A 13,084-nucleotide genomic window follows, 5' to 3' on the forward strand; every position below is an offset into this window, starting at 1 on the left:
CACACCAACACGAACAAAATACTGACTATAAAACATCAAATTAAATCAAATCTATCAATTTATTCAATATTTATGATTCAAAATCATCATTCATAGGTAAATTCTACCAGCCAGCTTAAGACATCAAGTTTAAAGTATGAAATTAGTTTGCACTCTTGTGGATGAAATGCAATTTTGCTATCTGTTTTCGAATAGCAAAGTAAGCCTTTAACAGTTGGTGTGGTGAAAAAATCATTGCTCTATCTTCAAAAACCAGGGAGGAAATAGTCGAGAGCGTTTGTATGGAGAATTGACCTGTATCGTATTAACACCACATCAAAGCACAAATAAAACAGAACACATGCAAACAAACAGCATTAGACGCTCAAATAGGACCCCTCACTCAGCGTAACGCCGACCATCCGCGGCGCTTGTTTTCTGATGATATACCAAAAGGTGCTATCGCTTTTGAAGAAAATATTTCAAGTTGATTTTATATTCCAATATTGAACCGCGGTCGTAGCCAGTGGAATCTTAAGAACGGGAGTTTTAAGACACAAATGTTTAAAAAAAATTGCCACTAAGTAAAACACCAAATTTTTCACCGCAACAACACAAGGAAAATATTACAATATAAATAAATAAATATTATAGGACATTCTTACACAGATTGACTGAGGCCCACGGTAAGCTCAAGAAGGCTTGTGTTGTGGGTACTCAGAAAACAATATATATAATATATAAATACATACTTATATCTCTCATAGACTCAGGAACAAATATCTGTGCTCATCACACAAATAAATGCCCTTACCGGGATTCGAACCCGGGACCGCGGCGTAGCAGGCAGGCTCACTACCGACTGCGCCAGACCGGTCGTCTTTATGAAAATATTTGCACTCTTGTGGATAAAATGCAATGCAAAGTTAATCGTAACTTTGAAGTATGAAGAGAGCCTTTACCAGTTGGTGTGGTGTGTGCTGAAAAATATGTTGTGCGATGTACGTTAGAGCTAGGCGGACGTAAGCCACTATAATTTTATACAACTTTGCTAAACAGAAGTTTGAACTCCAGCGGCCAGTGTGTTACTGCGTCTACCGAGGCTAAATATGTGGTTACGAACTTCAACTTTGAAACTTGGCTGAAATCTAAAATCAAGGAGTTTTACTTGCGGAGCTGAATGCCTGTGGGAGCTTCGTCGTGTTTATATTTTATTTTATGTTCTTTATTGTTTCTTATTAAATCATTTTATAGGTACATAAGGTACATTAGAACCCACAGTAATGAGAGAATATAAGTACATTATAATTTACTGCGACCAAAATCTTAGCACAAAAATCTTAATATTTCCTGTACCTAAGATTGAAATGCTTGTTTTTCGTTTCAATATATCCTCCTCCTTGCGTTATCCCGGCATTCGCCACTGCTCGTGAGAGCCTGGGGTCCGCTTTGACAACTAAGCCCAATTTTTCGTTTCAATAACATTTTTTTAATGATACATGTATTTACCTACAATAAAGACGAATCACGGCGGATGTAGGTAACATTGTCTAATGTGTAATATAATACTTAATAAGTTTTTAATTTTCATACGCTTTCATCACTACCTATTCATGTCAGCTTGTTCTGGCAATAAGGACGTATAGAGGTTCACTGGTGCGGAGAACAGATATTAATAAACCTTTACAAGCTCGTAATTTATATTAGCCTGGCTAATAAGCTGGCGACAACATGTTACCTACCTTTCTCAAAGACCACCAGACAGGAAAAACATAATATGTACCTAATTACTAAGTAATTTTGTATCATGGAGTTACAGAGACTTATCCGAGCGTCGGATCAGCAACTTTTCGCTTGTTATTTTCCGGGAAATTTTCATTTCTCATGGAGTCGGGAGCTCATGCAAAAAATTGAAAGAATTCCGTCAAATCCACCCTAATACACTTTGCAAGTCAGCCAAACCTTCATTCAAATGCCAAATACATATGTACTTTTCGCATCAAAAATTTCTGAACAATTCTAAAAGCTTCGCATTCAATTGAATTTTATTTTCTATTTGATGTGTCGTTGTCTCTACGACAGCGCGTATATAATGTAACCTCAGACAAGTACATGGCTACATGTTTCATTAACTGAATATTAAATCTTCGTCTGCCTTCTTTGTACTTAGATCTCAAACGTTTTATTTGAAAGGAGACCGTGTCATAGTTTAATGTCAATAAAACCTCTATTGAGTAGGTACTTGCGTTATGTACTCGTATGGTTACGAATTTAATGACATCGTATATTTACTTACCAGTCATATATTTGTTATTTTGTTCATACAAGGGAAAGTAGTGCCACACCTCGGACACTGGCGATCAAATATATGAAAGAGGCTCGTTCCTAGCACACAGTCTAAGCTCGTGTAGGTGAACGCGTACTATGCTTGTATGAGTGACATATGACAGGTCGACTGTTCGCGTTTTTGACAGGCGGTAACTGTCAGGTAACCGAGAGGGGGTGGGCGGCGATTTCAGCGGGGAGCAGGAGTGGCCATACTGTACGATAGTACTCTTTATTATACTGTGGTAGTGCTATGCAGTTCATCGAAAGTATTGTTTGTAAGTACATATATTAACGACACCTACATGGAAAAAAACACACCAAAAATTTAAATAAATTAAGAAAGAATGAGACAGTATAGTTATTAACCTCTTACCCCTGACCCTGACACTATTAACTCCGCTTTCCCCACTTTAAAAAAAAATTAAAATGAAACAATTATTGACATTGTCATTATAACAATTTATTAGCGTCTTCGTATAAAACAAGTAGAAACATTGATTAAGTACAGCGTTTAGAATTTTTAAGTATCACAATGTTATGATATAAAAAATATATATACAGATTCCAAAAGTACCTAATACGGTCAAGAAAATTGATTCTTCAGCAGTTGACGGCTGATTTTTCATTGGACATGGCAATTGTGGAATCACTCGTTCACATAATTGGGGTCTCGACGTAAGACCGTTTTCACATTATCCGATCCGATATCGGATGTCGGAAGGGTTTAAATAGAAAAAATCCTAGTTGGCGCCTGTAATGTATGGGATATCGGTCCGACATCGGATAATGTGAAAACGCACTAAGCATATGTGATGACCTTTTTGATTGTATTTGTGACCCCAATACTTCAATGCATGCAGTTTAGTTCAATATAGGCATATTTTACAAAAACATGCACACGGCCCTATAATTTGGCCATATTCCCCAAACGACTTATACGTTTGGTAGATACTTTTGCACAGATACGTATATACTTAAGTATATGGTAAGTAATTGTTTTACATAATACACATCTTGTAGTGTGCTGCGCCACCGCACTGTGTGCCACCGATGAAGATTTTGTAGCACATATCAAAATTATCAAGCGATAGTGAGATCAAACCTATCACAGATCAGAGATATATTTTTGTGATGTTTAATAAATTGAATTGAACATTTATTTCAGGCATTGTCACCCATATTTGTATAAATTCTCGATTATACTTAACATTAACAAACATTTTTTAGTTTTTTTTTATATTACACTTAAGGGTCCAACGGAATATCAGTTTCCTAGACGATAACGGCCTCTCACTTATTCGGCGCTGTATTTTTGTTCCTGTTGGCAGTCCAATATCGTAGGTATAATCAATTAACACTTAACATCCTTCGGATGTATCTCTTGCATCTCATCTCCACAATCATCTTTTACAGTATTTGTAACTTCATTCAACCTTTCACAACCTTCATCATAGTACAAGTCTCCCTGCAGGAGGACCTGTATATCCTTTAGACTTTTCCCTTTTGTCTCAGGTACATATAACATGGTAAATATTGTTCCAGAAAAAGCTACGACTGCGAACACCCAGAACACGGCACAGAACCCCGCCAGGTTCTGTATCACTTGGAAACCCTTGGCCAAAGTGAACCCACATACACCTCCAAATGTGCTAAGTGAAGACAAAGCTACTGCTTTAACATTTAAAGGAAAAATTTCGGCTGGTATTACAAAAATAATAGAATTATAACCAACATTCGAAAGGATTGTGGAGCTGATTATGCCAGCAAATGGAATAAAAGAGTAAGAGCTGAGAGATTCATGGCTTAGTTTGAGGATATCTTTTAGAAAGAAATACGTGCTGACCGCGCCTAGGGATACACCTGTGCCCAAGAGAGAGTATATTAAGAGCGGACGACGGCCAACTCTGTCCACAAGTATGGAGCTCATTATACCTGAAAAGAAAGGAAAAAGTTACTTTTTGGAAAGTTGGATTAGAATGTATTCAAAGCCAACAGCGGAAAGGTTCAGCGGCATCGTCACGGTTGCGTGATATAAGTCTTAGATCGCGTCGGTACTGACAGTCTGACACTACTGACGGTCGGTCACTGACGCGAAAGGGACACTATACTCGCCGCAAAACTAACTGGTGACTGAAGTCGTATTGCTATCTCTTTCTTGCTAATGAAGAGCCCGTGAGATAGAAAGGGATAGTACTATAACATCAGTCGCCACTTGGTTATGTGTGCTAGGCCCACAGTGATGATGTATACTATCGACTATCACTATCTGGTTCATGGTTGTGATTGTTAAGAAAGTGTTTGTCAGTAACATTGGCAGAGTACCGCAGACTGTTCTTTACTTACCAACAACGAACCGAACGGCACCAAACACAATCACGGCAGTAGACACCTGCATGTGAATGTTGCTCTCTTCAAGAATTGTGCTTAAGTACTGTTGGACGGCGAGAGAACCAGTCATTATTTGAGTCACTTTCAAACCTGAAATAAAGTTTTTTTTAAACAGGCCTCAGGGCTTATAATTATAGCACTAGCTTATAGCACTTTTTAATCTCGTCGCTTTTTTACATGTCTTTAATAAGATTATCAGTGGCTTGAAATTACATACAATTTTAAAACCAAAAAAACTTGATAGACTGAGTAGGTACCTAATGTATAAACTAATAAAAACCCAAACCTATTTAGTTAATCTAAATATGTCATTTAAGTAACGTACCTAACTATTTTTACCAGTCGAAATTGCCCCGCTGTACCTTAAACATAAAGAGCCCTCTTGCTTAAACTCTGTAAACTAACTGCCCAAAGAGTGAGCCGTGCGTCGCCGTCGTTGAACGGCGCTCGTGAATAAGAAAGCTGTTGCTTTATATAGGCACAAGATGGCGCTTTCCGACACGAGAGTGAACTCTGGTGAACTAAGTGGATCGGAATCTTTAGTAAGTGACTACAGACGAAGGTTCCAAGAATATGTCTAAGTCTGTCATGCCAAGGTAACTGTACTACAATTATTAGTTTAAAACGTAATAATACTAATAATATTTTGCAAAAAGTTCATTTTTGGCACAAAATTTTATCGCCGACTGTACCTTTCTTTCAAAAGTCATCTACTGCTCTCCGAGACGTTTCTAAAAACCCCTTACTCGATGGGGATACGACGTTTCATAACAGGGTTCCTATGACCACCGTTCTGCTCCTTGATACCATAATATTGCATTGTCACGTGATTTCCATGTGTGCAAAATTTGAGCTCAATCGGAAACCGGGAAGTGGGTTAAATTTAGCTTCTACGCTTTGACGCACACTAACATACTAACAAGGCAAGTTGAATAAAAGCTTGTAATAATTTAATAGAAGTTTGATGTTAAAAACACTTTCTCACTGCGTGCTATCAAAATAGCTGCAAAGTTAACTTGGCATAACTAACTTTTCTGAGCGAATGTGATGAAAACTTCCTTTGCGTATGTATACCTGCACCGATGATCACAGCTTTCCGATACTGCCGGCCACACAGCAGCTCCTTCAGCGAGCCGGAGCGACGAGTCTCGTTGCGGACGTCGGCCTGCAGCCGCGCCACCTCGTCTTCCAACTCCTGCCGATTTCAATATCAAATTTAATCATAATAAATTGACGTTTTTTTTAATTAAAAACTATTTGCATAAAATATGTTACTTAGAATCAGTCAGTGATTTCCCTATACACTACAGGGTGGGCCAAACGCTATGCTTGAAATAAATAAAAAATAGTACATTTTAACAAATTTCACATTAAAATAATTAGGTAAATCATTAAGATTTTGTCTGTAGTGCTTACGCCAACTTGAACGCCAAAGCCAAAGTGAAGATTACAATTAAGTACAGATTTTATGGAAATGATACAATAGCTTTGGAATCTACAATATACGTACGTACGTGTACGTAATGTACAATGCATAGGAATATGATGCCCAGGGTGGCTAGCCGAATGGCACAATCGCTCACGAAACGCTCACGAAACGAAGCGCTAGTAGATATCTATCTCTATCGCGCTTGCGTATTGGCGCGACAGAGCCAGCGGCGTATCGCTTTCGTTTGGCGTCGGAGAAATGCCATTCGGCTACGGGGCCAGGACTTCTAGAAGAATTTATTCGTTAATTAACAATAACTGCGTGTAAAAAAATGTACAGTGATAAATTTTGTATGTTATGTTCTTTATTGCCGAAATTAAATGTATTGTTTTTAATTCAATGTTTCAGGTTATTACATTCATTGATAACGTTAAATATTATTCACTATTCAGTATTTATGTTTTATGCAAAATAATTACATGTCATACAATTAATCATTACTTTGTATTGTGTCTCATTTAAAAAAAATGATAGCAATAAAGCACACAGTCGACTTGTACCTACTTTGTTGCTTCATAATATTTGGCCCACGTGATACCTTACTTGGTGCAAATAGTTTTATGATTCACAAATAAATTAACAACCTTCTCATCCTTCTGCTGTCTTAGCCTCATCAGCGCATTTTTTGCCTCTCCCACCCGTCCTCTCTTCAACAGATAATAAGGAGACTCCGGGATCCAGAGGCACGCTACGAAGTACGCCCCAGGCAACACCAGGAGCATATAATTAAGGCATTCATACGACACGAACATGCCGATACTCATCACCAGGAGACAGCCCAGGTTGAACATGACCCGCGTGAAGAGTGACAGGGTAGCTCTTACTTCGGAGTCTGATATTTCCCCTATATACATTGGCACCAACTGAAAATCAACACATTATTTATTATGCAACATGGTATTTTACGATGGTGTCGTACTAGACGTTATTGCAGTGATATTATTTTGTGTTAAAGTGCAGTTTTTAAAGTAGATATCTTACTAGGCAAATTCAAAATCTCAAGCTAATAAAGTAATTAAATACGAAACCATGAAAACTAGAGGCACAAAGATTCTGTCTATGACTAGGTATAAAAAATAACCCAGCATTCTTACCACACTGCTCTGAAAAATTTTAAAAGATAAACCTGTTCATGCTACCAATTATGAATTTATGAAAGTTACAAATGAAGATAATTTCTTGAATACAAATATTAGAAATAAATGCCATATTTTTAACTTTTAGATAAATATAGGTTTAAATTACTTACGGTGCTACCCATCCCGGTTCCTACTCCCCACAGAAATCTGGTTAAGTAGAGTAACCAAGCCTTAGTAGCGAACGCAACCACCAACTGAAAAATAAATGAGTGTCCTTTTTACTAGCAATTAAACAACGAACATATTAACTTCGTTTATACATTTCATAAGATGCTCTTATTCTATAATTTAGGACAACAGCTTTAAATGCATCTCAATTAAGGAAAAACAGGTAATTACGTACTTACGAGCTAGTTGAATTGAACCACATATGCATTAGCAAGAATATTAATTAATACCCGAGCAAGCGAATGATTTCAAAATTAAAGCACGATTGACACGATTGTATCTAGTGACCGGTAAGAACTTGGCTGTTTATGTACTAAAATAAATTTACCGTGCCGACGGCGGTGGGGCAGGCACTGATGAGAACTGATGCCCGCCGGCCGAACCTGTCGGCCAAGTACCGCGTAACTAAGCTACCCACTATGAACCCTGGAGAAGACATCGCCACCACCCAGCCTATTTCTGCCTGAAACGTGGAAATGGAAAATTTGTTATTGTCAAACAAACATTTGCGCGACCTTTTCAAAGTTTTAAAAAAATCACAAAAGTAGAACTTTATAAAGACTTTCTAGAAAAATTATTTTGAACTTGATAGGTTCAGTAGAGTTTGAGAAAAATACGGAAAACTACGGAACCCTACACTGAGCGTGGCCCGACACGTTCTTGGCCGGTTTTTGTAATATGCTTATTCAAATAAATAGCCTGCCCTACACTTACGTCGGTGATTTCAAAACTTCCTTTCTTTAGTTTGGGCAGCACAGGAGTGGGCCAAGCGGATGAAATGCCCAGCGTCATAGAAGCCAGGGACACTGAAATGAAATAGATTGCCTAAATTATTACTAAATATTCTTAATAAGTATATGATATTTATCTGATGACAAACAAAATTTTGAAATTGAAGTTAGAGTGTTAATTAAGGTCATAGCATTTGTATGTAGGTACCAAGTAGGTACATAAAAACCATCAATCGCCTGATTCAACTATGTCACTTTCCTTTAACCTATTTAGGTAAGCTGCCATAAAATTAAACCACTTTTACCCATCACTACTTTCTTTGTGTTTCTTTACTATTTACCTACGTCTACTCACCTGAAAAAGCTGCAAGGTACTGGATTCTTCGATTTTTATGGGTCATTTTGACCATTTTCCGTTTTTTTTTTCTTAATATTTTTCGTGCATCAGCTTAACATAGTATTTGTTTTAAATACCCATAGTTCCGTCTATCCTGAAAGAGCAATAAAATACTGTAATATTATAACAGTTACTTCGTTTACATATGTACGTTGTGATTTATCGTACATTAGTTGATAACTGGTTGATACCTACGGGAAAACTAAACAAACAGTGCCTTATATAACATATCGTCACTACTTTGAAAAAATCTCGTATCTCACACTGCTCCTCAAAGTTAAAACGAAGTAAGTCTATATTCATTCCATACATACTTATTACGTTTTTCTTTTCATTGACAGAAGAAGATACAAGTTTTTTTCAAAGTAGTGACGATATAAAACATAAATTTTCTATAATCTCTATATACTTAGTACACATTTAGAAAAAGATAATTATCAATTCTCTAATAATTCAGTGAAAAGTTACAGCAAGATTAAGTACACAAATAATATTACGCGTTGTCGCATAAGCAATACTTTTCACAGCTTAAAAGCGTTTTCACATTACCCGATCCGATATATATCCATACTAATATTATAAATGGAAAAGTGTGTGTGTCTGTTTGTTTGTCCGTCTTTTACGGCAAAACGGAACGACGTATTGACGTGATTTTTTAAGTGGAGATAGTTGAAGAGATGGAGAGTGACTTAAAATACTTTTTGTCTCTTTCTAACGCGAGCGAAGCCGCGGGCAAAAGCTAGTCCATACTAATATTATAAATGGGAAAGTGTGTGTGTCTGTTTGTTTGTCCGTCCTTCACGGCAAAACAGAGCGACGAATTGACGTATTTTTTTAAGTGGAGATAGTTGAAGGGATGGAAAGTGACATAGGCTACTTTTTGTCTCTTTCTAACGCGAGCGAAGTCGCGGGCAAACGCTAGTATTCCGTATATCAAAGGCACCATCTTTTACGTCTGCTTTTTCAATGTTTCTACATCTGATATCGGATCGGATAATGTGAAAACGCTCTAATTCAAGATTAAATTTTCACTTTAGTACTACACAACTAAATGTAGGTAATTGCTGTGTAGACCTATGCTACGGCAAACGTCGACACAATAGCAATAAGTAGTTATTATGGCTACTGAACATTCAGCCGCCAATGCAACAGTGTAAAAAATTACCTTTTCAGTACAGATGGTGTTTTTTTACGCACTAGTTCGAGAAGTGGTTCATTATATGCCAGGTCGAAACTTCGGAGGCTCATCTGTACTGAAAAACGTCGTACGATACACGTGCGAAAAGGAAATTCGTAACTCGTGTCGATTTAAAACACTCCCTTCGGTCGTGTTTTAATTTATCGCCACTCGTTTCGAACTTCCTTTTTTACGCACTTGTATCGTAATGTACTATTTCAGTACAGATGGTGCTTTTTTTTTTTACGCACTAGTGCGAGAAGTGGTTCATTATATGCAAGGTCGATACTTCGGATGGCCATCTGTACTGAAAAACGTAACGTACCGTAATGTACTATTATCACTCAGTTAATAGGGTTCAATAATAATGACAAAAGCTTAATTGGCCTGAATGCCGGTATTGGATAGCAATATTAGCAACTGAATTTTTACAGTAAACCCAAAGTATGGCGTCGCACAATCATATTCATTCGTGTTTGATAATCAAAACTTAACATATAAACAGAAATAGTACCGAGTAGATAGGTCTACTAGCTACTACCAGGGGACCGATTTTTGAATCTCACGGCGTTCGGATTCAGAAAATTGTCACTGAAAATACTAGGCAATTCACCGTTTTCAACCGGTATTTTAGTGACAGTGAGACTCAAAAATCGGCCCCCAGTTACCACACCTCGAACACTGGCGATCAAATATATGAAAGAGGCTCGTTCCTAGCACACAGTCTAAGCTCGTGTAGGTGAACGCGTACTATGCTTGTATGAGTGACATATGACAGGTCGACTGTTCGCGTTTTTGACAGGCGGTAACTGTCAGGTAACCGAGAGGGGGTGGGCGGCACTTTCAGTGGGGAGCGGAAGTGGCCATACTGTATGATAATACTCTTTTTTATACTGTGCTACTACCTACATACAGGTTAGACTGATAACTCCTATAGTGATACCTAATACCTATACCTACTTAAAAATACGCTTTACAAACTTTAACAGACACCTATTTTATAAACATAAATATTTACCTAATAGTATGTATGATATGTATCTAGTAAGTATTCATAATAATACTACTTACAAAAATATTACGAATATAAGAAAATACATAATTTAAGACGCTCATGAATAATAAACTCTTTCAGTAAAGTAAGGTAACAAATTGATCAATAAATTTAAAACATTATGTACAATTATGTAGTTCATTTTGTTTTAATTACTCTCCGTCAATACAATACTGATGTAGAGTCATCATGGTGAGTAGAGTCGTCTGAATTATTATCATTATCTCTGCTGTTATTTCCTCGTTTACTTAAGTTACGCTGATTGATAATGAACAAAAACATTTTCAAAGTATTATTAATTTTACATTTTTTACATTTACACGGGTGATTTTGAAAAAACAAAAACAATAGGCAATGAACTTTACGTACTTTTCAAATCATAATCGACTTACTCTTCATCTTGCATTGCGTGGGACACCCTGTATAAATAATTATTGCCAATTTTTTATAATCATGTAGGTATGAAATAATAGGTAAATATAGATCTTAGAATAAAATACCTAATAACAATAGTACATTACGATACAAGTGCGTAAAAAAGGAAGTTCGAAACTAGGGGCGATAAATTAAAACACGACCGAAGGGAGTGTTTTAAATCGACACGAGTTACGAATTTCCTTTTCGCACGTGTATCGTACGGCGTTTTTCAGTACAGATGAGCCTCAGAAGTTTCGACCTGGCATATAATGAACCACTTCTCGCACTAGTGCGTAAAAAAAACACCATCTGTACTGAAATAGTACATTACGATACAAGTGCGTAAAAAAGGAAGTTCGAAACGAGTGGCGATAAATTAAAACACGACCGAAGGGAGTGTTTTAAATCGACACGAGTTACGAATTTCCTTTTCGCACGAGTATCGTACGACGTTTTTCAGTACAGATGGACCTCCGAAGTTTCGACCTGACATATAATGAACCACTTCTCGCACTAGTGCGTAAAAAAACACCATCTATACTGAAAAATACGTTATACCTTTAACATTCCAAAATCCGATGTCAAACGTCAAATCTGCAAAAACATTGGGCCTTTACGATAGGCGCTTAACACAACCGCATGTAAACAATCTCACGCACAGCTCAATACATTATAAAAATAGAATTTAAAACGGAAATCTCAAAGTATTGTTTACAAAACAATTTTAATCATTTTATTAAATTAGAATAAAGTATAAATTCGTTAATAAAATTGAAAATGAGCAGGTTATAAGTTATAATATAACCGGTCTTTAAATACTGCCGGACCGAGAACGACATGCTCCTTTTAACGCGCTATCGGTACTGAATGAGTGAAGTGAATGTAAATAGCATCTGTACACCGGTCAAATCTTACATGAAAATCGGCTAAAAAAACAAAGTGTGATGTAAAGCTGGATTTTTGGTATGTTATTTGGAGTCCTTGGGGGAATGTAAGACTATATTTTGCAAGCAATAAAAAAGTGTGCTAACTTCGTAATTTAAAAAAAAAAGTAAAAAAATCGGACTTTTTTTACTTTTTATTTTTTTATTAAAAAACTATGCGTTTTTGGTCAAAAGTTGCTTCGTAATGTTGAAAGCGCATTAAATTTCAAACAGCTTGACATTTTTTTTTATAAATGTCCGTCAAATAGTTTTCGAGATATGAAGCGTCAAAAAAGGTTAATTTTTGACGCATTTATAAAATGTAGCGTTTTGCCAATATTTTTAGACAAATATCTGCAAAATACTTCATGATATGATATATATTGCAATATAACATTGTATAAAATTTATTTTGCTTTAGTTGTAGTGCAAATAAAGGTCAGTAAGACGAATAGTTACTTTGGTAAACAAAAAAAAATCTATAAATAGAGAAGCCAAGAGTCTGGTAGTTCTGTGGTCTGGTAGATTGGTTAAGGTAAAATAGTTTACGCTAAAAGTTTTAGGTTGAAAGTGCTATCTATTCAATCTTACTTTCTTTGATATCCGTTTATCTGAAAAAATTGTCTAAGCTAACTTTGCATCGATTTGACTATTACTAATGAAGAAATAAAATACAGTAAAATTTTGAAGTTTAGTAAATTAGAAAAATAAAACAGAATTTGTTACATTTTACTTTTTCCTTTTTGAGGATCCTGGTTCTGCATCTTGATGGCACAACTCCTGTAGTGATAGAAAGTCCACTTGAGTTGTATTTGACCACCAATTGCTGTGGAATAAACTACGGGAAGGGAAAGCGCCCACGCCAATTATTAAGATACTGGAGAAGTGGTATTC

At 36.5% G+C, this 13,084-nt stretch overlaps 1 protein-coding gene across 1 annotated transcript; it reads right to left on the bottom strand.

The window, feature by feature from the left end:
• Positions 1 to 2,776: 2,776 nt before the first annotated feature.
• LOC125233290 (facilitated trehalose transporter Tret1-like) lies at positions 2,777 to 12,105 on the bottom strand. Its single transcript, XM_048139250.1, has 9 exons — positions 11,826 to 12,105; positions 8,578 to 8,713; positions 8,206 to 8,297; positions 7,820 to 7,954; positions 7,434 to 7,517; positions 6,769 to 7,047; positions 5,770 to 5,890; positions 4,651 to 4,785; positions 2,777 to 4,239 (listed from the first exon to the last, which is right to left on the bottom strand). Exons 2-9 carry the CDS (start codon positions 8,630 to 8,632, stop codon positions 3,659 to 3,661), a joined length of 1,482 nt encoding a protein of 493 aa, XP_047995207.1. The 5' UTR covers positions 8,633 to 8,713; positions 11,826 to 12,105; the 3' UTR covers positions 2,777 to 3,658.
• Positions 12,106 to 13,084: the final 979 nt, after the last annotated feature.

This window comes from Leguminivora glycinivorella, chromosome 14, assembly GCF_023078275.1.
Source record: "Leguminivora glycinivorella isolate SPB_JAAS2020 chromosome 14, LegGlyc_1.1, whole genome shotgun sequence".
NCBI classification, from domain to species: Eukaryota; Metazoa; Arthropoda; class Insecta; order Lepidoptera; family Tortricidae; genus Leguminivora; species Leguminivora glycinivorella.